This window comes from Perca fluviatilis, chromosome 16 (genome assembly GCF_010015445.1).
Source record: "Perca fluviatilis chromosome 16, GENO_Pfluv_1.0, whole genome shotgun sequence".
Taxonomy (NCBI): Eukaryota; Metazoa; Chordata; class Actinopteri; order Perciformes; family Percidae; genus Perca; species Perca fluviatilis.
Window position 1 is genome coordinate 14080591 of NC_053127.1, and position 24021 is coordinate 14104611.

The 24021-nt window shown below is 39.0% G+C and overlaps 1 protein-coding gene across 3 annotated transcripts in view; it reads right to left on the reverse strand.

Annotated features, from left to right (window-relative positions):
• The window catches only part of acsl6 (acyl-CoA synthetase long chain family member 6), a 42282-nt gene that overhangs the window by 4008 nt on the left and 14253 nt on the right, over positions 1–24021 (reverse strand). For all 3 annotated transcript variants that reach the window (XM_039826541.1, XM_039826540.1, XM_039826542.1), the window contains 14 exons: positions 19007–19227; positions 16585–16699; positions 16058–16122; positions 14455–14556; positions 13908–14007; positions 12334–12512; positions 10572–10604; positions 9686–9737; positions 7163–7236; positions 6860–6937; positions 4237–4371; positions 3650–3784; positions 2834–2929; positions 2422–2494 (listed from right to left, as the gene is read on the reverse strand). In XM_039826541.1, the coding sequence (XP_039682475.1) occupies positions 2422–2494; positions 2834–2929; positions 3650–3784; positions 4237–4371; positions 6860–6937; positions 7163–7236; positions 9686–9737; positions 10572–10604; positions 12334–12512; positions 13908–14007; positions 14455–14556; positions 16058–16122; positions 16585–16699; positions 19007–19227 (1458 nt within the window). The remainder of the gene's footprint in view (positions 1–2421; positions 2495–2833; positions 2930–3649; positions 3785–4236; positions 4372–6859; positions 6938–7162; positions 7237–9685; positions 9738–10571; positions 10605–12333; positions 12513–13907; positions 14008–14454; positions 14557–16057; positions 16123–16584; positions 16700–19006; positions 19228–24021) is intronic.

The window sequence follows — 24021 nt, forward strand, 5'->3', positions numbered from 1 at the left end:
GAAGCACATACTTTACTGTCATGTTGTGGTTTTGGCTGATATACAATGATACAAATTGTATTGTGCCATTTTTCCTACAGTTCAAGGGTCAAGGCAACTAATAGTAAATTTAAATGAGGATCTTTTTTTCATAAACTGACTTTTGAAGTAGTTTATGTAGTTTACTCCAGTTACATAGCAGTAATCAAACAGTATCTGGCCTCAAGTAAGAGATCATACTACTCTTTTAATGTTTCTGGCAGCACCGTTTCTAAATGTACATTATACTGTATGTGATTAGCCTTTTACTAGTCTGGCTTACCGGATGTTAAGTGCTGGGCTAAAGCATGACATGCGGAGCGTCTTTCACGCGGTGTGATTGGTTTGAGAAATACTAACAAGCGAGCACATTTTTTCCCCTATGCCAGAATGTTAACTCTTGTAGCCAGACCATACTCCTGTGTTGGTACAGCACTGTGGACATCTAGAAATGCAAGACTATCCTTTTATTTATTCAAACAAAAACAAATTCAAGTGTATGTACAAGAAGAAAAATAAAAGACCACACTGTCTCACAAAATTGCACTAGCTGCTTAATGCTATAAAGGTCAAAGGTCATTATTGGGACTTTTCCAGTTCTGCCAAAACAACAGTTAAGAAACTTTGAAGTTATTTTCTTCAATTAGTTTTACTAAAGCCGTCTTTTTTTAATTGCAAGGTCATACAGTGCCATTACTTTTACAAACTAAAGCCCCCAGGCTTCTTAAAGACAACAAATATTAACCAGTGAGTTGACTCAACTTCTGTTAAATTGTATCCCTGTGTGCATTATGCAGATTATGTCATTCAAGATGACTAAAATCCTCACTCATCACCTTCATCTCCACCTTCCCTTCAGCCATTAAGTGGATTTATTTGGTGAATTTAATAAGATTAAAGTACTCACTGTGGTTTACCTACTGAGCCTACTCTATACAAAAAAACTAGTGTAGTTAAAGATCTGTCCACACAGAGTAAACAAATGTAACTGAACAGGTGATGTTATGTTCACCAGGCTCTCAGCAATACAGCAATAAGCTGTGTGGTGATTTTGGTGTAGTGTTATTTTATTTTATTCATATTGTGTGCAGGCAGTTAGATAGCAAAAACCCTTAAATGCACATGTGTTTTGGGCTATTAAAGTGTGAAGGCCTGGTGAAAAAAGGTGAAGGTAGGTATTAGGTTAGGCATTAAGTTAGGGTAGGCAGATTTAATTGATTTAAAATGTACATCCTAGATGAGAAACAAAAGGTGACATATTAAAATGCAAGGGTTTATTTTGCTTTAGCTAAAAATCTATTATTTGATGACTTAAAGGTTCAGTTGGTAACTTTTATAAAACAAGTTTTGTCATATGTGCTGAAATTGTCACTATATCCTGAAAGTAGTACACGAGACAGATAATCTGTGAAAAAAAAAAAAAATCACATTATCACTCCTAGTGCTCCTAATTGCATTTGCAAGGTTCCAGGCAAGAAGTAGACAATGCAGTGACAGAATCTTCATCCATATTTGGCTGCCTAGTTTGAAAGTTTGAGTCATCACGAGCAGCGATTGAAACTGCGTGAGAGACTCCTCGGATCTGATTGGTTGTTTTCCTTCAGGCGTGGTGGAATCTTGCAAATGCCTTTAGGAGCACCAGGAGTAGGCATGTTTTTTTCACAGATTGTCTTATGATATAAAAATATAGTGACAGTTTCAGCAAATATGACAAAAACTTATTTTTATGAAAGTTGCCGACTGCAGCTTTGATCAGACACCTATAACAAAGGTAATACATGAACAGCTTTAAGTCTAAATAATTGGATAAAGTTCCCTAGGAAAATCACCATCAATGCCAACACAAAAATGTAGGCGCCTAAAGGGTAAATATGTACAGGCAGTTATGACAGCTACTTGTTTTTTACAGGCTTGTTGATGTTGGTAATCACCTAAGCAGGCATTATGACTATAAATAATATTGCCCAACAATTTTCTTTTCTTCTAGGCCTCTCCTTTTTTCTGCCCCCTGACTCACGCCCTGCTATCTTTCCGTCCGAGTGTAATCAAGAAAACGTTCACTGGGAGCAGAGCTCATAAGGCCTGAGGGTCTGAGTAATTACGTCATTATCAGAGCGACTGTGACTACACAGTGCGCTGCACAGGGGTAAGTTTGGCAATTTCACCAAAAAATGTTTTAATATCAGGGGGATTCAGGGAGCAGCAGTTCACTTGTCAGGTTTACAGACACAGAAACCTTAAACACTGTCACAGCATGGGCGTAGTTTACTTCTTAAAATGATGACTCAACCACGTCACTTTTAGACCTTTGTACTAAGCCTCTAGTCTAGTAAACAACTTCAGTGAGTCTGGCAGAGATAAGGTTTTGTGTTCCATTTCTAGGCCAATTACATAAATGCTCACCTGGGGTCCAGTCTCCAGGTGTGGTAAAGGTGCAGCCAGCTGTGCACTCTGTCTGGCCATACGCTTCGTACACCTACACACAGACACAGGCGATGTTGAGAGGGTTGTGTAAGGTCTTTGAGTGCACCCACATTTATTCATTCATGTATGTGTATGTGTATGTGTATGCATGTACTGTATGCTGGTATATACCTATCTTTGTGAGGACCAGTTTGAGTTTTAGGCCTTGGGAGTGGGGACATTTTGTCTGGTCCTCACTTCTTTAAAGGGTTTAAAGGGTTTATACTTAGTTTTTGGCTTAAGGTTAGAACTAGGTATTGGTTAAGGTAAGGGTTTGGGTTTGGGTTAAGCATGTAGTTGTTATTGCTATGGCCTAGAGAATTCATTATGTGAATGTTTGTGTGTGTCTGACCTGGCATCCCAGGGCTGCTCTGAGAAATCCCAGGACAGCAGGCGAGGTGGGAGCCGCTCCTGTTATAATCATCCTCAGTCTTCCTCCGAGGCTGGCCTGCACAGAGAGGAAACAAATCATCAGGACATAAAGGTCTTCATTTTCAGTTTTTCTTAAAATAATATTAATACAAAAACAAATCATGAATTTAGTGTTTGTACTGTACTCAAGGCCATGGAAATCTTTCTTTGCCAATCTGCTTCTTACTGTATGCGATGGGGTCCAACATGAACACACAATTATCTGCCAAAGTTTGAACAATTCTTTGGTATTTTACATTTATGGTTTTCTTTTTTTTCTCTTTGCTAACTGGTTTGAAGTATGTTGGGCTTGGTTGGTAAAATGAGATAATGTATTTCTGAGCACCAATCAGGATTTAGCAACATCTGAATCTGATGACAGTTGGTAATAAACGAAATCTAAAAACAAAACCCACAACCATGCAGTCCTGATGAAGCCGGTTAGTTGGTTTTTGGGTATTAAACTCTTAACAAAAAATCAACAGTCTTTCCTGTACAAATGCACAGAAGTTAATGAAATTAGAACTGGTGACATTTAGGGTAAAAACTCCAATGTAGAAATCAGGCTTTAGCTTCAACTGTGCACCTTCATCATACAGTAATTTACTTCCACAAATTCTCCAGTTATTTTTTTTCCAAAATACCCTGAGTATACAGAAGTATATGTTGTGTATAGTGATGTTACAGGATATCACCAGCTCATGTAACATAAGTCCATAGTAGCACATTTAGCTCTGGGAGAGGAAACACTATTTACCTGAATTTTACTGAAGAAGATTTTGTCCCATAAGCTGTCACTGCGAATGATCCCTCTGCTTACTTCAGCACCTTTTCTCTTGGCAGCAAAGTTGAGCAGCCAGCGCTTCAATGGGGTGTTAGCCTGGCTGAAGATCTGCAGAGGAGACAAAGACAAAATACAAGTTTGTTTGGTTGGGGACAGGCCCTTCTCATTCCAGCGGTTAAAAACATGTATATTTATTCATGTAAATTTCCCCAAAATGAGCAGGAAGCATATAACACCACAATAAGTGCAGGAACAAAACTCTTATTCCTTCTTCCACATTATTAATGTACAAACTCTCTTAGAGGTTTTAATTGCATATAATGAATTTCTGAAGAAACTAGACTTCAAATGAAAAACAGTAGTGGTGACCAATTTCATTTGATTTTCAAACTACAAATCCCTGTCAGTGTAGGTGTCCGATTCCCAGACAATACCCATTTTTACAGCAGTTTTTTGCTAGAGAAACTCACAATGAACTATACAGCCAAACTGCTTAATCGCCAGCAGAGCAAGCAAACATCAGATTCCTAAAAAGCCTTTTCTTTATCCGTTCATCTCACCTTGTCGTACATGCGGTTGAGCAGCCGAGGCACCACAGGGAAAATGGTGGGCCGCAGGGCCTTCATGTCATCTGGGAGGAGACGGATGTCGCCCTGATAGAACCCGATTCGTCCTCCATGGCAGTACACCACAGACTGCAGAGACAGACACAAATAGTGGGCCTAATGTTACTAGCTGTCAGGTATCTTCTATAGACAAAATCCTAACACTGACACGGGTAAAATAATTTAAGGTTTTAGATAAAACTCAGTTGATAGAAATTCCCGGACGTAATATTTATTCAAATAGCACTTCTCCAATCAATAGTTCAGAGTACATTAGGGACAAAATAAAGTATTATTATAATCTGGTAATAATAGAATACAAAGTACAATATTTCAAACTGAAATTGAGTAAAGTAGAAGAAGAAGTTAGCATAATAGGAAAATACCAGAGTAAAGTACAAGTATCACATTTCAAAATTGTAAGTGTAAGCACTGTACTTGTACATACTTTCCACCACTGGTTTCTATGTATAGTATTATACAGTATTTCCAGCAACTAGCAAAATGTTTAAGCAGGTGAGGGGTGGACAACTTAGTCTTTTGGGTCTTTGAAGTAAACTAAAATGAGCTGAGTTTTTTTTGGGAGAATTTACAGATTATTTTGCAACAAGATACTCTGTATTATATGTTGAGGCATGACTTCTGTGTTTTACACTCATACGTAAGTGGAAATATCAACACTCACAGAGGATTAACTCAAGTTAGAGTGACTCATTATTTAGTAATCTATTAATCATGAGTGAAATGTCTGACTGCTACTACTACTCTCCTTTCTACTCCGTGATCCTGCACCCAGGGGGGAAGAGATATCAGTGGTGTTAATTACACTTGCATAACTCTGACTCAAATCAACAACGCAGAAATCAAACAACCAAGAAAACTGATGTGTAGTGTGCACATTGTTCTGCAACTTGCAGTCGGTTGATGATTCTTGTACAAACTGAGTGCAAATGCAAAAGAGATGAGAATGAGAATTATTGTATGTTCAGTTGACCTGATCTTCAAAGTGTTTTTTTCCAGCCACACAAAGAAACACACTCACCCACACCCTTTTACAGATCATTTGCAGGTTGTGTTACTTATACAGACAGAATATGGATTAGGATAAAGATGAACTCAACACACAATCTTCGTTGTCAAGTGCCAGTAAAAACATGCACCTTTTGTGACCCTGTATCTGTTTCTGAGGCCATCTGAGGACACAGCGAAGCGGAAGGTCTGCCCTCTTTTTTGCCTTTGATTGAAAGATCAGTGGCAGGCCTATCAGAAATGGAGGTGTTTTTCTGTGTGTGTGTGTGTGTGTGAGAGAGAGACTCTTGAGCTTGCTTCAATTGTGCAGTCTGATGTGCTGCTCTCTGGGGAAGTTAGATGGTTTCCTGTGTCTGAGTGAGCCCTAAGCCACTGACAACTCTGCTTGTGTGTTACAGGCAAACAACCCAGGCAGGTTCAACCTGATGCAACCCGATTGGCTGCGTGATACACACATGGCACTTCTCACACAGCAAGGCACACACATGGCACTTCTCACACAGCAAGGCACACACATGGCACTTCTCACACAGCAAGGCACACACATGGCACTTCTCACACAGCAAGACACACACACACACACACACACACACACACACACACACACACACACACACACACACACACACACACACACACACACACACACACAACGGATTAAAATAGCACCCGTTAGCTGACCAAACTACCAGTGCATCTGGGTATGATGATAAAAACCAAAACAGGAAAAGCTAGAATGCACTGTAAGGTTGTTAACAACAGATCTGATGTTTCCTGTGGGACTTCATGTGACTGGGTTTTGTTGTTGACGTGCCATTATAAGCAAACATATGACAGGTGACTAAGCAGACACAAACACCAAGGGCCCCTGAAATAATCTGATCCAACCTTTACTTATTATTTCTTTGTTTGTTGTTGATATCTTGTAGTTTCCTAATTTCTTACACGTCGAGTAAAAGGCAACTGTATTGAGTTGAGGGATTAAGAGAAACTCAGCTACATGTGTGGAGGAGAAACCTGATGTTTTGGACATGTAAACGCTTAACAGAGTTTCTAATTAGGGCAAGTGCATGACAAAGAGACATTAGGCTAAGAAGGAATCCCTTTGGCAAAAGTGCTGTATGATAATGTAAAAAAAGTAAAAGTCAGGCACTGTAAGGACAAATGGTACATGCTCCTATTACTGTGCCCATCAGTCTGATTTCTCTCAATAATGTTGTTTCCTGTGTGCATATAAGAAAATACTTCTCAGATGTGTGTGTGTGTGTGTGTGTGTGTGTGTGTGTGTGTGTGTATGTGTGCGCGCGCGCACACCAGTGGCTGTAAATGGCAGGTAGGCATTCATCAAAACTAAACCAAAGGAAAGGAGAAGGAAAGAAAAACAGAGCCTCCCCCTCCCTCCCACTCTTTATCCTTCCCACACACTAAACAGTTTCACATGAATGCATATAAAGTCACAGATCCTTCCTCTGCCCCCGCCACACTCCAAGCATCTGATTGCATAACCATCTCAATCCGGTGGTCAAGGATCTCAGTTCAGCCCATTTACCTCAATGAGCCTCTCGAACATGTGAGCCAGTGGCAGGAAGGAAATGAGGCAATCATCTTGGTTGGGAAAAATGACTTTCTGCAGCAGTCAGAAGAAAGGAAACAGTTAGATTTTAAAGGATCTTGCAACACAACGACTGTAATAAAAGTTAGAGGGAAAAAGAAAACACAAAATAAAACCAGACTGATGAATCACTTAGCAAAGTCAGACATCGTATTTAAATATCAATTGACTGCGGGGTATTTGGGGTATTGCTATGAAAGATTTCCTAGGAAAAGGACAAAAGAAAACACAGTCACTCACATCTGTTACTTTGAGGAAGCCTGAGAAATCTGCCACCACGTTCCCATGGGTGAGCATAACTCCCTTTGGGTTTCCTGTGTAAGCAGACAGAAAACACACACCCACACCAACATCAATCAAGTGAAATTCCCCTCACCTGGCCGAGGATTATGCAATCATCCAAGGAATCCGACAATGAAAGACAAACCTGGGTTTTGCGGGAAATTCCTCCAAATTCTAATTACATTTTATGTCTTGGAACCCAAGAATGATTTGGGATAAAAAAAAAAAAGGATCATCGTGTTTTTGGGCTGTTAAATAGTGTACAATCAGGTGTGAAATGCAAAGCAGAGACATACTGTAGGCTAATGACCATATGTAAAGATGTAACATAATTTAAGTTAATTTAATAAAGTGAATTTTCCCAAAGGGAGACAGTGAACTCTTCAAATTGTTTCACCCTTAAGTAGTCTTTTCTTATTTGCACACTTTAATACCTGCACTGATAGACAACAGCATGTGCAGTCTGTACACACACATACATAATGTATATGTGCTAAATATCTGTTGAAAAGACTACTTTTTCAATATAATACTCTACATTATTATTTCTAAATGTATTATTCATTTAATCCTATAAAATATAAAAATTTGGGAATGTTGATTGTCTCTCTTTATTTTCCTTTGCCTCTAAAATCTATAAATACACAGTCACAACTATTTTACTTAAATCACCAGACTGTGTTTCGAAGCCATGTGTCACCATTATTTCAAGTGGAAAATTACAAATCTGTTATGTCACAATTTAAAAAAGGTCTTTCTCCGTGAAAAAAGAAAATCACTAAATCACATGTTTTTCTTGAATGTTTGGCAATTTCTACAACAGACTAAAATGACCATTTTTCTCCCAAGTTACAGAAATGCCATTACATTGCATAGTCCTTTCTACACACACATTAGTGGTTGTGAAGCAATGACTCTTAAATAAAGTCTTCCTCTTTCCAGATGTGTTGTCTGACACCCACAGCAGTAAATGAGCCGAATAGATGTGGCAACAAAGACGGAGGGAATTCTCGGGAAATGGAAAGTGATGTGTGAAAACTTTAACCCCATGTTGGAGTGGCTGCATGTCTCTCATGTCTCTTTGAAAGCCAGCAGGTGGCAGCGTTTTCAATGGACCCTAGAGCAGCAGCTGGTAAACTGACACCAGTGTGTCTTTAGGTGACCTGCATTTGTTCCCTTGTCTGTTGGTTAATAAAAGACCTCCCGTGTTGCTTCCCCACTCACATGAATGTGTCATCCTCTGGCATTTCAGGACAAAAAGGAATATATATACGTGTGTGTGTGTGATTATATATATATATATATATATATATATATATATATATATATATTTCACTGCTGCTGTGAAGAAACCGGATTCATTTACAGTAAATGCTTGTCTTCCCGTCTCGCCTTCAATTAGAGCAATAGTTCCACGTCTAGGTCCAAAAGTCATTATACTCCCAGCAATAAGAGAGCTTGCCTTTTCCAAATGTGAATTTTAATGTGGTATACTTTTGTCTTGTGTTTTTCTTAGCAAAAGAAATCTAAATGCATTACACAAAAATGACCGTATACTGAATTTCAGACAGATTTTTGACATACCAAACAACATTCTTAGAAATTTCCCGCAAACTCTTCTGATTAACAAGAGACAAATCGTCTATGCTTTAACTCATTTACAGTGTTTATTGCTGTGTAGTCATGGACGTTTAACTTTAACACAACAAAAAAAGTATGGCCTACATATGACAAATGTTATGACTGTAACAGGTGTGTCATCAGCAGGTTGTCCTTTCCCATCAAATGTCATTTTATTTGCGAACACAAGGCTGACCACTGCAGCTCTGCAGTTTTATATGCATTCATAAAATATTGGTTAACTCTGTTATAACTTATGAATACACAACCATAGGAAGAACAAAGAGTATATTTAATTATGAGTCTGAGAGCACATTACTGTTTGACTAGAATTTAATGGAGCAACACTGCTCAGTGAACTTAAGCCTTTGTAAACATGTAAGTGCAGCAAGTAATAAGCTGGAGGGAAACCTTGTTAAAGGTATGTTAAAGGTGTGGTTGTCTACATATTATATTGGGCCATAGTGTACCTTGGCTTGGCATGGTGAGTATGGGAAATGTTTTGCATGGATATGCACACAGATCCTCATAGCGAAGCAGTTTAACAGAAGCACAAAAATAAAAATGTCTTTCCAAATTGTGCATTTTTAAATACAAAAAAAAGACCAAATCTAATGTTGCTTTTATAATATTAAGTCTATCTTTTCTTATTTTTCCTTTAAAGATGAACATGTGTGATGGTTCTGCCGTTACCAGGCTGTAAAAGGACTTAACTTAATAGTAATGGCAACAGTAATAAAGTTATTGATAGCATTGTTGGTCAGTTAGCCTCACAGCAAATGATCCTGAATGACATGTGTGACTTTCTCAGCAGCAGACACAAATAATGCATGTTATTTACACAATTTACAGAATTACTACCTGTGGTTCCACTGGTGAAACAAACAATGGACAGGTCATCTGGCAACGGTGGCTGTGGAGACAAAATGGTATCGGTCAGAGCATGAGATTTCAATGTAACTTATAATGAGATGAACTTCTACGTCTTACAGCTTTCTTGACAGCAACCTGCACAAAAACCTGTCAAATAGATTAAGGAATGTTGCATGTTTACATACAGTATTTATAGTCATTAGCTCTGGCCCCTTTCTCTGCCATCGTACCAACAATAGGACGTCCAGAGATCATGTGTAAATTGCCAAAAAGCTGTCATCAAAACTTTCTTTGAAGTGCATTCAATGCACTCACTAGTTGAAGTTATTCTCTCCCTTATTTTCAACAGAGAGTAAATACTTGCTTAGCTGGCTAATACCAAGTAGCCAGAGGCTTGGGGCTGAATTGTAACTGGCCCAGTGTTTAATCTGTAAACACCACCACAATGTAAATGAAGCCATACAATCTGTCACATTACAGATGCTTTATTTTGGACAGAACAGCAAATGTAAAAGCTTTCAGCAACATGTGTTTCATATACATGTTTTGTGTCTACAGCCATGCTAACGGCTCTGAGAGGCTGTACTCAGGCACAGTGGTGCTTTGAGCTAAATACTAAGACGTAAGTAAGTCTAGAATACTTAGAAGTACTAAGACGTTTAGAAAGTAGTACCATGTTCACCATCTTAGTTTAGCCTGTTAGCATGCAAACACTGTCCTAATTTGTATTAAGTATATGATGGACCAGAGAGGTGGACTGACTGACCGATCGGCAGACTGACTTTACCAGACCCGTGCTGCTTGCATTCCTAAACATGTCGTACAGAGCATTTTTCCTTGTTTGCAGTTGAATCTTGAATTAGCTAGTACTTACTATAGGTTTTCTGTGATGCTCTCTGCCCAGAGCCTGTAAGAAAAACAACATAAAAATAACTATTAGTAGTAGACTTGACACCTTTTAACACATAAATGACAATAAAATTGTATTATCAGACATATATTTAGTGTTAAATTCCATGCCTCTTTGAATAGTGAGTGTTTTCTGAGTTCTGTCAGTAAACTTTCTTAACCAATGACAGAGGCCAAACATTTGTGGTTCTATGTTGATGGCAATCAAACATGCTCAGAAAGCTATCTCTACAATCCCGGATGCATTTGTGTTGCAATTGTTGCTGAAATCTGTGATTGTAAGTCAGTGTTAAGCAGCATTTGCATTAAGTCCTCTCATTTATTTTAATCCAGCTGATAAACCAGTTGAGCTGGGTGTCTATCACGCTGGCACAGTTAAGACAGGTCCATTAAAGTTGATCCTCACAGAAAAATGACAGTTATGTACACGTGTGATTGCCAGCTACTTCCTTGTACTGTAAATGGTTCGGTTATAAGGTAACCTTGGTTCTCTGAGTGAAGAGACTACTTTCCAGGGCAAGACTGCTCGGATACCGTTCCAATCAATGTAAATCAGTGAACCCATGCACATCTGGGCCTTTTATGTCCAAGCACGGGCCCTGAGATGTGATCAGAAAGAAAGAAAGAAAACGACAGAAATCTGCATCTAACCTAAACTGGCCTTTGTGATACTGCTGTGATCTGCTGGACCAGTTTTATTGTCTGTTTGTTTTGATTGTGCTAATGAAGCAGATACAGGAATGTAAAGAGCAGTGGATTTACTGTAAATGCCCACATCAGACATAGAGGCATAACAACACATTCTGTACATTCTTTTGTACTCTGTGTGTGATTTTGTTCTCATGAAATGCACCATTTTCCAGATTCTGTAGTGCCAAGGAGGAGAAGATAAAGATCTCTTCTAACATGGCAGACAAACAACATATTTTTTGATTGTGTGCTGACCAAAACTAAACATCAGTTTGTTTTGACTGGTTGTTGTTTTGTCTGGCTGTTCAGATTGCATATGAAACTTCTGTGTAGTAACACAGCCCAACCCAGCACACATTTTATTAGAACGAATTAGCTAGTCTATGATTATCAATGAACAAACTTCCAATCCTTGATACTTTGCTTACTATCAACAAATCACATGAAAAGACCTAAACCAAAGATGGTGGCCTGATATAGCTTATTCCTCTGTACCATGAACCCCCATTGTTGTACAGAGACTATTCAAAACAAATCAAGGAGCCACACTGTTGTACTGGGCAACATGTTCTTTTATAAACATTAATATCAGCACTATAGTTTATTTTTAATCAATTCCACATTCACTGTCCTGCACCAAATCCACCGCTGTAGTCCACAAATTCACAACGTACTTTCGTTTGAGTAATATTTGCTAAAAATGTGATGTTTTAGGGAATTTATTAAGTTTTAAAAATAAAATAAAATATCTGTGAACCATTTTTTTTACATTTACATCTTGACTAGGACAATAGGTAAAATATAAAGTGACCATACTTCTCCTTTAATTTATTTTTAGACGTCTTTTTACATTTCATCTTGTTCAATGGCATTTTGATGAAGCTAGAGTGCAGCAAACCTTAAATATATCTGATTAATGTAAAACTGACATGCATGAAAAAGAGCACCAGAATATGCATGGTCAAATTACTATTTCTTAAATTACAGTAAATATCAATCAAGTGCAAGTACCCTTGGGCTGGTCCTATATGTCATACCTCGACTTCCTGTATGGCCTGCACGTGGACGCCACAGCTCTTTCCGTGCTCAACGAGGGCGGACTCAAAGTCATCCATCAGGATAATTCTTTGCAGGCCCGGAGTCTCCTTCCGCTCAACGTTTTCCAGAAGCACCTGAGCTTTCTCTACTTTGTCACAGATGACTGTGGAGATGTCAGCTGAAGTGACACAAGCACACAACAGCACAATGCACCCTTGTGTGAATATCAACACAATAAGAAACCAAAAGAAACAAATAAAAAAAAAAAAAAGACACAGACGTGGAGTGGGGATTCAGTTGAAATTTGTGGTCAGTTCAGTATAAAACTAGGCCTGTACAAGCACTGTTGATAAGGTTATTTATTCAGCAGCCATCCATTTGCAGCAGAGTTATCACTTCCGGGCAGAGCTGTATAGTAACGAAGTAGAACTACTTCACTACTGTACTTAAATACTAAAAGGTTGTTGTATCTGTACTCTACTGGAGTATTATTTTTTTCTCCTACTTCCACTTTTACTTGAGTACATATTTTCGATGAAGGAAATACTTTTACTCCGATACATTTTTTATGTGCTGCATCGTTACTCGTTACTGTTGTGAATGCCTCACGCTACGGAGACTGGGTAGGTTACAGTAAGTGTAGTTACGGCTACGTTAGTTACGAAATCCCTGAGATCGCGTCGTGTTTCTTTTCATTACGGCGATCGCCCGTTCAGAAGTCAGAGACAATGTAAGTTTTTTAGCTATTGTTGCAAGATGAAGCTATTCCTGAGTTGTTTCAGTCTGCAGTGAGTACTGAATGTTTACCGTTTGGCCCTGTGATGTGAAGCTGCTAGTTTATCTGTATTTTGCTAGCTTGCTAACTTTCCACTACATCACATATGTTACTAGCTAGTGTGTGATACATTTTGGGGGCTTTAATTGTTACTATGCTGGAGAGGATGTTCATTTTATTTGCACAGTGTGATAATTGTGCATTTTATTTCAGTATTTGTTAATATTTGTTATTTTTAATATAATATAATATATTTAATATTTAGTAATATTTAGGGTTAGCGATATTCAAACTTTTGACTGCTTTCTTTAATAACTAAATAACACAATACTTGTACTTTTACTTTCAGTACTTAAGTACAAAAAACGTTGAATACTGTAGTACTTCTACTTAAGTGTTGTGCTTAAAGAGCACTTCTACTTCTACTCAAGTCACTTTTTTGATAGAGCACTTGTACTTTTACTCAAGTATGGGTCTCTAGTACTTTATACACGTCTGCTTCCGGGCTGTTTCATTTATTTTTAATCCAGGAAGTAACACACTGTGTATCATGGCTGAGCTGACGACAGTGCTCTCAGTCACCAGTGAGGGGAGCTCCACTGCTAAAGCTATTACTTGAGTTATGCCGTCAAAGAAGAGAAGATTGTTTGTTGTATTTGCATCTTAACTCAAAACTTAGAAGAGGGCTAAAAGAATTATCACTTTTGAATACTGTTGCATGTGTGTATGTGTTATGTGTGTGTTAGCATAGCTGCCAGGTAGTATTTGTATGAGTAGTGTGTATGTGTGTGTTCTTACCAGTGTTAATGATGAACCGTATGGCGTCTGGGCCCAGTGTGTCATAAAGAGGAACCACCACCATGGAGTAGGTGTAGCAAGCTAGCTCTGAGATGATCCACTAAAATCACACACAAGTCAGGGGTCAAAGGTCAGAGGTTATTTGGGTTCATTCATCATACTTGTAAATCATAACATATTTTTACTCCTATATTTATGTTAGCCTACATTTATGTTCTAAATATGTAACAATATATTTACTTATACATACTAATATTGTTTAAAGCCAATAGATTTGTCAAGACAGAAAAGGTTGTTCTGTAAAAAAGAGAGAGGCTCTCTATGTGAAGATACTAACAGAAGTGTGTACAGTTGTTGAGCGTGCTTGTGTTTATATTTGTGGCCTGTGTGAATGAAACCATCTGTAAAATGGTTTACATGCACTGAGCCAATAGGTGATACAGTGAAGCAGAGAGACCGTGAGAAACGGAGTCGAAGAGACAGAGCGAGAGAGACAGCATGAAAAGCTAAGAGACAATCCGAGATTGAGACAATGAGTGAGAGTCACCTCTGGCCTGTTCTGGGAGAACACTCCAATGAACTGGCTGGGGTTGGGCTGGCAGCCCTGGTGCAGAAGGCCTGAACCCAGATGTTCCGCCCGGGCCGTCACCTATGGTGTGGGAAGACGAGACAGCAGCTGATTGGACCAGGTGGAACTTAACAAATGCTGAGCTGGTCTTCTAGTCTTCTTTAAACAACACACATATTTTCACATTCTCCTGCTTTTCAGGGGAAACAGTTAAGAAACAGGAATGCTCCTTAGTGTTTGATGTTTGGGCTTAGTTTATAACTATTAATCAACTATTTAGCTAAATGAAGGGACTTTCTTGTGAAGTAACATGATGTCATTCATAACTGTTGAGGATTGCATGATTCACTTCCCATATGGCTTTTGGCATTGCTTAACTGGGACGATTTCTACATCACTGGTCTAAATGAAACTCCCCTTCAACCATTTCCCAAAAGATGTGATCTTTTGGGAAATGAATTTCAACCCAAATGATCGATCTTGAATTTAGAGCTGAAACGATTAGTCGATTAATGGGTTAGCAATTGACAGAAAAGGTTTTGTTTTTTTGTGACGGGGCATATTTCACTATTTTCTGGCCTTTTTTAGACTAAACAATTCATGGATTAATCAGACAAAATTATTAGCAGACTCATCGATTAACAAAATAATCTTTGTTTGCTGCGCTTCCTATATTTAGGTAATATCAGATCGTCATTGAGCAAAATTATCATCCGCAGCTAAGCAACATTGTCTTGTTAAAATATTCCTACAACACGCTATTTGTCTTATTTAGGAGAAGCTAGCATTAGCTGTAACAAAGCACCTTTGGACAGTAGCCTGCAGCTTTCACACAATGTCATGGTTGCTGCACAGAGAGGCAATAATTCATGATAATACTGTAATGCCAATGTGGCCGGATAGTGATCTGACAACACGACATGTCAACTAGGCAGGTTTTTTTTTTTAAATTTCTCAATAAGTTACTTTTTCTAATAACTGTACCTACCTTCTGTAACTCCACCCACATTGGCACATTTTTTTGCCACGTGTTGTGTTGTATGTTGTTTATCTATATTTAGCAATGTTTGCACACTGCAGTTCAGTGGACCTTCATGTCAGTGCCAGGATTGGTTGCTAGGCAGATTTGATGCAACAAAGCCTCTGTGGTGCAGGTGCACAGGTTGCAAACTACACCTGAGTGTCACCTTACACATATACTTAAATGGACTAGATACGGTTGGATTATAGCTCATCAAATGTCATTACAAAGCTGATGATAAAGCTGATGATATGTGATAACAATGTTTGACATTTCAAGGATGTGTCTTTTACAGGAAATGCTGTATATAAATATTAGATATTTTTTACTATAGCAAAGAGATTCAATAATGTCTGCCAAAATAAGCAGACTTAATAATAATAAAACCCTTTTAAGATTCTAACTGTAAAAGCAATGTAAATTCCGCTTTATTACCACTATATTAATCATTTTGTAGCATTTGGCTGTGGTAGTTTCTGCATGCTAGATATCTGTTTAAAATTTCACTCGTAGTACCCATATCGTTACAAGGAGATAAGATGTCCCTTGAATGACACCAACCTCTTTGTAGGATATCCATTTGTAAGGCTGGTTAGGGAGCCGCGAGCCTAAGCAAGGTCCATCACCTGTTGAACAAATAGAACACCAAATTCTATTAAAGAATATAATATGATTTAAACTTATTATTTTCCTGGTGGACAAAGCATTACACTTCAAAATATGGTGGTGACTGTAAACAGATCAGGGTCTAACAAAACCTATGTAACCTTAAAATCTTCTTGTGTGTTTTCCTGGTAGGTGGTAAAATTCTTCAAAAAATTGTTTAAATTTAATAACACTTCTGATGAAGCTCACTGGGGAGCAGGTGTGGTTGGAGTGCCAATAGATAAGAATATTTCTGCATTGGGACTCAGTCACTTAGTGAGGCCTGATGCTGTTAACGTTAGATACATTTTAACACCAACATAAGAGATTTTTTTGTTTTTTAAATTGTCATCAAGGAAAAATGTAAAATATATATATATATATATATATATATATATATTTATTATTTGTCACATGTGTTAACTTACTAACATCCTACCCACCAGATATGTGAAGGCCTCTCTGGAAGACCTCGTACATGGTCCTGGCGTCGTCATGGTAATAAGCCAGTAGCTTGGAGCTGTCGCCCATCATGGACCTGTGACCTCCATCTTCATGCTGTTGCAAAAAAGAAAGAGAGAGAGAGAGAGAGAGAGAGAGAGAGAGAGAGAGAGAGAGAGAGAGAGAGAGAGAGAGAGAGAGAGACAAAGAAACAATGTGACACCATAAATATTCTTCACAACCTTCTTTTCTAAACTCCGGGGGTGTTGGTACCAAAATAAAAAACTAAATTTGCCAACAAATAAACAAAACCCAAAACAGATCTAATTGTGCTCCATCATAAAGACGGTGTTAAATAGATACAAAAGCCTGAGGAGAAACATTTTTCCTTGTTCTCCGAATGATAATCCATCTCTTTTGTCAGCTCACAACTGCAAATAAATATAGCCAAGCTTACTTTGTTCCCTGGTGTGTACATTGCTGATGCATTCTGGGCGATTACTGTAGAGTTCATTCACATAAAGAAAAAGAATGCTTGAAGCAAAGTCATTTTTTTGTGGAAATGAGTCATTTAGGTTGATAAGATTAAGGAGCCTGGCATAAAATAAATCTTATGAGTGTGTTTGTGTGTCTTTGCATGCATGCATGTGCTTGTCAGACACACAGGCATCTCAATCTGTTTCATCACATTCCTCAAAGACCTTCTCAAGTTTCCAAGAAAAGAAAACCTCAGTGCCACAAAAAGCATGTCAAAGGACTTTCACATTGACTACAAATGCTGCCAGCCTCACCTGTCAGTGAGAAGGAACAGGGTTGTGGTGTGTGTGTGTGTGATACAGAGTGTGTTTGGTGTAGTCAGGATGTTGGTTAAACCAGGACGGGGTGGAATCGAGTGCACGTGTTTAGATGAAAGGTGTTCAGCTTCCCTCTGTCGCGCCAGTGCACGGAGCTCCCAGCGGGGCAGAGTAGTGGAGGTCTGCTGAGATCCGCTGGATGATGCCTTTCACATCATCTAGGCAGACCTTCGCTGCTCCACGCACTGGCGCCAAGGAGGGAAACCAAACACTTTTTAGCTAAACACACTGCCCACACAAAGATGACACAGAGCTGGTTTGGAATTAGAAAAGTATCCCTTTAGCAATGAGTAAAGATTATACATTGAAGGTAAAAACACACACAACAGGATAAACACCACAGCTGGCTCAGCATTAGTGAGGTCAGTGTTCACATAAATTTAATACTGCATCACCTTCTTGTGACCGTCACTTTCTTACACACATACACCAGGTGTGTATTTATGTTATATTTTAAATAGTCTTGTGTCTTGTGTCTTTATCTTTTGTGTTTATTTGTGTGTGTGTGTGTGTATGTGTAATACAGAGTGTGTTTGGTGTAGTCAGGACGTTGGTTAAACCAGGACGGGGTGGAATCGAGTGCACGTGTTTAGATGAAAGGTGTTCAGCTTCCCTCTGTCGCGCCAGTGCACGGAGCTCCCAGCGGGGCAGAGTAGTGGAGGTCTGCTGAGATCCGCTGGATGATGCCTTTCACATCATCTAGGCAGACCTTCGCTGCTCCACGCACTGGCGCCAAGGAGGGAAACCAAACACTTTTTAGCTAAACACACTGCCCACACAAAGATGACACAGAGCTGCTTTGGAATTAGAAAAGTATCCCTTTAGCAATGAGTAAAGATTATACATTGAAGGTAAAAACACACACAACAAGATAAACACCACAGCTGGCTCAGCATTAGTGAGGTCAGTGTTCACATACATTTAATACTGCATCACCTTCTTGTGACCGTCACTTTCTTACACACATACACAAGATGTGTGTATTTATGTTATATGTGAAATTGTCTTGTGTCTTTATATTTTGTGTTTGTGTGTGTGTGTGTGTGTAATACAGGGTGTGTGTGTGTGTGTGTGTAATACAGAGTGTGTTTGGTGTAGTCAGGACGTTGGTTAAACCAGGATGGGGTGGAATCGAGAGCACGTGTTTAGATGAAAGGTGTTCAGCTTCGCTCTGTCGCGCCAGTGCACGGAGGAGATAACCGTAGTGTCGACAGGTCTATTTCTGGCTGCTGTCCCCACAAGCTCCACCATTCAGATGGTTAGCGCCATGCGTATGTAGCCTGACAGATTAACCCAGGGGAAAAAACAAAACAAACAACACTCCGTCCTGCTTGTGAAGCATATTGCTGTGAGTGCATGATAACACTTGAATTTGTGTATGTGTAATTAAACTGAAACTGGAAACATGTGGGGCACAAAAATAAGAGTTTTGAGAAATCAGGTGCAAATTGTCCACTTGGGTGTGCAAATAGATGTGAATCATTTCAAGAATATTGACAGCATTTGTGAATGAGACCCTAATATACTTATGCATACATATGCATACATCTGTGTGTGTGCTCCATCTTACCGGCACCTCCTCAGACTGGTGCAGCAGGCTGCAGGGTGGCTTGATAGGGCGGGGTCTGGTTGCCAACCAGTACGCCAGCACGGCAGTCAGAGCGCCGATCCCCACCAGCGTGGAGGTCGGCAGGGAGCGAAAGAACTGTCCCAGCTCGTCCATCTCCGGTATCCTCAGGCCGCTCATCATTTCCTGGGCCTGCATCTTCTCCATCAGGGTGGAACTCAGCTCTGCATGATAGAAAACACTCTTTGACTTATGATTTCTAAAATTATTTTGACTCTTTTTTGTGTTTATGTACAGTAGTAGCATTGTTATGACAGCTAAAACCTGAATACCATTGTAATGAACCACATATTTTTTTACTGTAAGCCCTGCTGTAAGGCAGTGGTCGCTAGTGGCCATAGTACTTATGACCGAAACACCTAGTATAAGACCGCGAGAGACCTGTAAATGCCCAAAACACAGGATTTTAAGCTTGGGACTGGAGTAAAATAATACATAATAAATGTATTAAGATCTGCAAGCTAATGATATGTAAACCTACACAACGCAACTAGGTCTAGAAAGTAATTTGACAGTTTCCAATTTGTCTGACCTGCATATTTTTGTTGTGTAGGAGGAAACCCACACATGCAAAAAAAATAAATAAAAAAAAAAAAAATTAATTATATATATATATATATACGAAAGTGAACTTGCCTAGGTGCAGACTCAGACATTTACACACACACACACACACACACACACACACACACACACACACACACACACACACACACACACACACACACACACACACACACACACACACACACACACACACACAAAACTAGACCCTCCTACATGTTTCTCAGGTTTGATTTTAAACCACTTTGAGCCAGTCTTTTTTTTTAGACCTCACCAGTCCTCCACCCAGGACCTTAAAAACGTAATTTATGGTTTAAAAAAAGAGTTAAACACGCACGTACGCACGCACGCAAACACACGCACGCACACACACACACACACACACACACACACACACACACACACACACACACACGGTGTGAGACGCATAATTTATCTGAGGGGGAGGCTGGCTGCAAAGCTGACTGGAGGGTTTCCTGCTCTCCTGCATGAAATGAGTCAGACAGCACCACCTGACCACCTGAACCAATGGTGTCAGGGCACTACTGCAGCTCACAGCCAATCAGAATCACTTCTTGTCTGCTCTTGCTCTCTTTCCCTCACAAACAGATGCACAGAACCACAACAGACAGTGAGGCTGATAAATATAAATATCTGAGGCCGTGGGAACATTGACTTCCTCATTCACATGTTAAGGTTTTGTAGAAGCTCCTACTTTACTAAAGGGAAGCTGAATCATATGAACCTGCATTAGGGTGAAGGCAGGTTCCAGGAAGCCAGATGCATGACTTTCAAACCCCAAGAAATGTGATGCAAGGCCAACATAAGAGACAAGATAAGTCTTTTTGTCCTTCTAGATCCAAGAAAGGTGACGTATAATTACCCATGAAATGTTAGTTTTGAGTTGTAGAATTTAAACTCCCCTCAAGCAGCTGAAAATGCCAGATTCCTTGAAAAATTGCAGCGGACATGACCACATTGAGTTTAGAGAAATATTGAATCAGCCTGTAAACTATCCACTGAGATGTCCTCAGTGTGCTCTATGGTTGCTAATGCACTGGTTGTTAATTGCTAACAGCTGACTATGAAACACAGCGACAAAGACAACTTGAAATGATATTGGATAAGTGAGTAATATCTGTTTTAAGATATTTTAATACTCCTTAAAGAGCTATGTGACAACTTTGCTTCCTGTATAGAACTACAATTGCGTGCCAGTGTAGTATAAAGGATGTCAGAGTAGGTACTTTGGATAAGTCTAAAGTTCAGTTAAATGCTTTGTTACATCCTGAAGGAGTCTACGGAAGAGGATTAAGGCCATAGTGAAAAATGTGTTTGAGTTCTGAGTTTAAAGTCAGAATTTTCAAATTCTTCAAAAATATTTTTCACATGTGGCACTAATCCTCTTCCGTAGAACACAACCACAACACTGGTAAAAAAAAAAAAAAAAGTTAAATGGTATACTTTGCACATGTTGTCAACAGGCAGCACATCAGCAGTCATCTATACTCATTTGTAAAGCAGCACTGACATGTAACATGACATTTACACACGGTAATATAGCTATTGCTTATCCTCTCCACTACTTTAATTCAAGTCAGAAGCACAGTACCTTTAACTGCTCTAAAGTGAATTCCCTGACGCTGCTTTCCCAAACTTCTACCTGGGCTCGAATCCTTTTAATTCAACGAAACTCAAGTTTCTGTTCAGACCGAAACTATCACCTGTAACTGAAAAACCACAGCATAACATATGCCTCTAATGTGACGACCAGTATTGTGCCTTTAACACCACAGGCCTAACTGCTTCTCTTTATTTTTTACTGCAGTGCTCTGATATTTCCTCTTTTTCTGTTGTCCCTGTTTTGTCTGCAGTTCCAGTAATCTTAATGAGGAATTAGAGCTCAAATTCTGAGAAATGTTGAGCGCTATAGCAAAGATTAGAAACCACCTGATAATGGTTCTGAACTAAACAACACTTTTTTGGCATGTTGAAGCAGCTACAATGTCAAATTAATTCGGAGATAAAATGTTCTGCACTGTTGAGTACACTGAGTCGCCCACTGTGCGCAGCTGGAGTCTGTCCCAGAGTTAGACTTAATTACGGGCACAGCTTCATTTGTTTGGAATATATTTTCTTGACAAAAGAACATCTAGAAAGTAAAGATAGAAATGTCAAACATGGAAATAAGTTAGTATATCCAACACCTTTGACTATTTGATCATTTTAAAGCAATAGTTTAAGGTTTTGGGCTTATTCGCTTTTCTTTTAAGAGTTAAATGAGGCATTCGATATCAAGCCTGTGGGTTAAATATAGATCTGCAGTCGGGACAAGGTTAGCCTAGCTTAAAGAGGGGGTAATTGCTAGCCTGGCTCTGCCCAAAGTTAAAAATAAGCCCACCATAACTCTAAAGCTCACTGATTTACAAATAGTATCTTGCTTATTTAATTCATACAAAAATTGACATAAAAACTACAATATGTTTTTAAAATCAAACAACATACAACAAATTAATTTATCAGCATCAGAGTTGTTCAGTTTTGATTGATTTGCATAGAACATTTAAGTGTTTTCCTGTCATACACTTTATTTTCCACATTACAGTACCTACATATCCTACATCTCATATTGTATTGTTCCATATTACAGTGCAACTGATGTATCTGTGCAGTTCTGACAGGAAGATCAATGACAAAGCACCAGCCAGGCAGGCAGCACAGTACACACAGACAAGATCATTTCCATGGCGGTTTCGTGACAACAGGACATAAACACTTGAACCGTGTTATAAAAACGAAGAGACAAACCTCCCAGCTATCAGACAGAGGCCACTATCAACCTAACAAATCCACCATGTTGACCTCCTCAAAAACAGTAACCTGACCTGTTGTACAACTGTGGAGTTAGTGTGGACTTCATTTCACAAGTGGCCCGATTATAAATATTGGATGAACTGCCTGATAATGAATGCATTTAATCGTTAGGATGACCACTTCCTAGAATATGATTTTTAGGGTTATATGTTTCAGAGAAATATATTGAGTCCGGCAACGGTTTTAATACTTTTTCTTAAAAAACACATTTTTTCACACTGGCATATCCAACATGATCACCACTCATCTATACTTAGTAATGTTGTGTTTGTTTTTACTATTATTATTCTTACTATTTTATTGTCTTGTAAGGTGACATTGAGTGTCCAGAAAGTCACCCATAAATAAAATGTATTATTATTACATGCAGATATTCTTACAGAGACACATTGATTGACTAATTGAGGAAGCTACAATATAAGTTCATAATGTCTCCAATACACCTGGTGTGATTATGATAAAACCTTACATTATAAGTGAAGTTTCAACATTTTTAAGACAATAACCACTACATCATTGGTCCAAATTGTGATTAAACTTGAAGAGATAGAGTATGTTGTTATTGACATGACAGACAATATACATATTTACATGTTTTATCTGCTTGTTGGCCTGCCTGCATGGCTGATTGATTTTATAATCATAGTAAACTCCAAATTTTCTATACAAACATCTGTGCATCACTGTGGGAATACTTTGATAATTAGTGGGCTGCTTTGATGACATACGTGTAACGTAGCTCAATGTATGTGCTTTGCATTGTGTTCAATGGCTGATGTGGCTTAGCTGCAGTGGTGACAAAGCCACAGTGGATTTGTGTTTGAAAAGAGAGGCAGAGGAGGGGAAACGGCACTAAATATAGACACACTCCATAACCTACTGACACCACTGTGCAGATAGCTGGAACAGAGGAGGCTAGATTTTCCTTAGCTCTACCTCGCAGGAGTAAAAAAAGTCTTTGTTGACATTTCATTGGTTGAATAAAGACACAAACACACAAACAAGCTTGGGATCTGGATTGTACAGTCAGTAACACTAGAATGTTAGATGTTGTTTGTTGTAAAGAGTATCCTGTTGATTTATAAAGTACCATACATGGATTTCATTTTTTTGTTACCCATCCCTTGAAAGCATTTGTGTGGGTGCAACACACATATTTTGGAAACTTTCAAAGTGTGTGGGCTGTGATTAAACACCCGCCCCCTGTTTGTAAAGGAACAAGCTCTGATGTGAGCGGGCAGGGATGACACAGTATGGACATGAAAGCACCAAGCATCCTCCTGCCATGAAATAGCCAAACAGCCACAGGAGACTCACAGCCTGCCAAACACCTAATTGGCCTCCAGGAGAAATACAAACATCTAACTGCCTGTCAATGACTCAGTCTCTCTTTGATCTGCTCTGGTCTGCATTTTCCTGTTTGACTGCCAATAATAAATGTCTGCTTCCTGAGAAAATAATACATAAGACACGAGAACAGACAGAGCCGCAAATGCTCAGAGCAGGATCTCACCTACTCT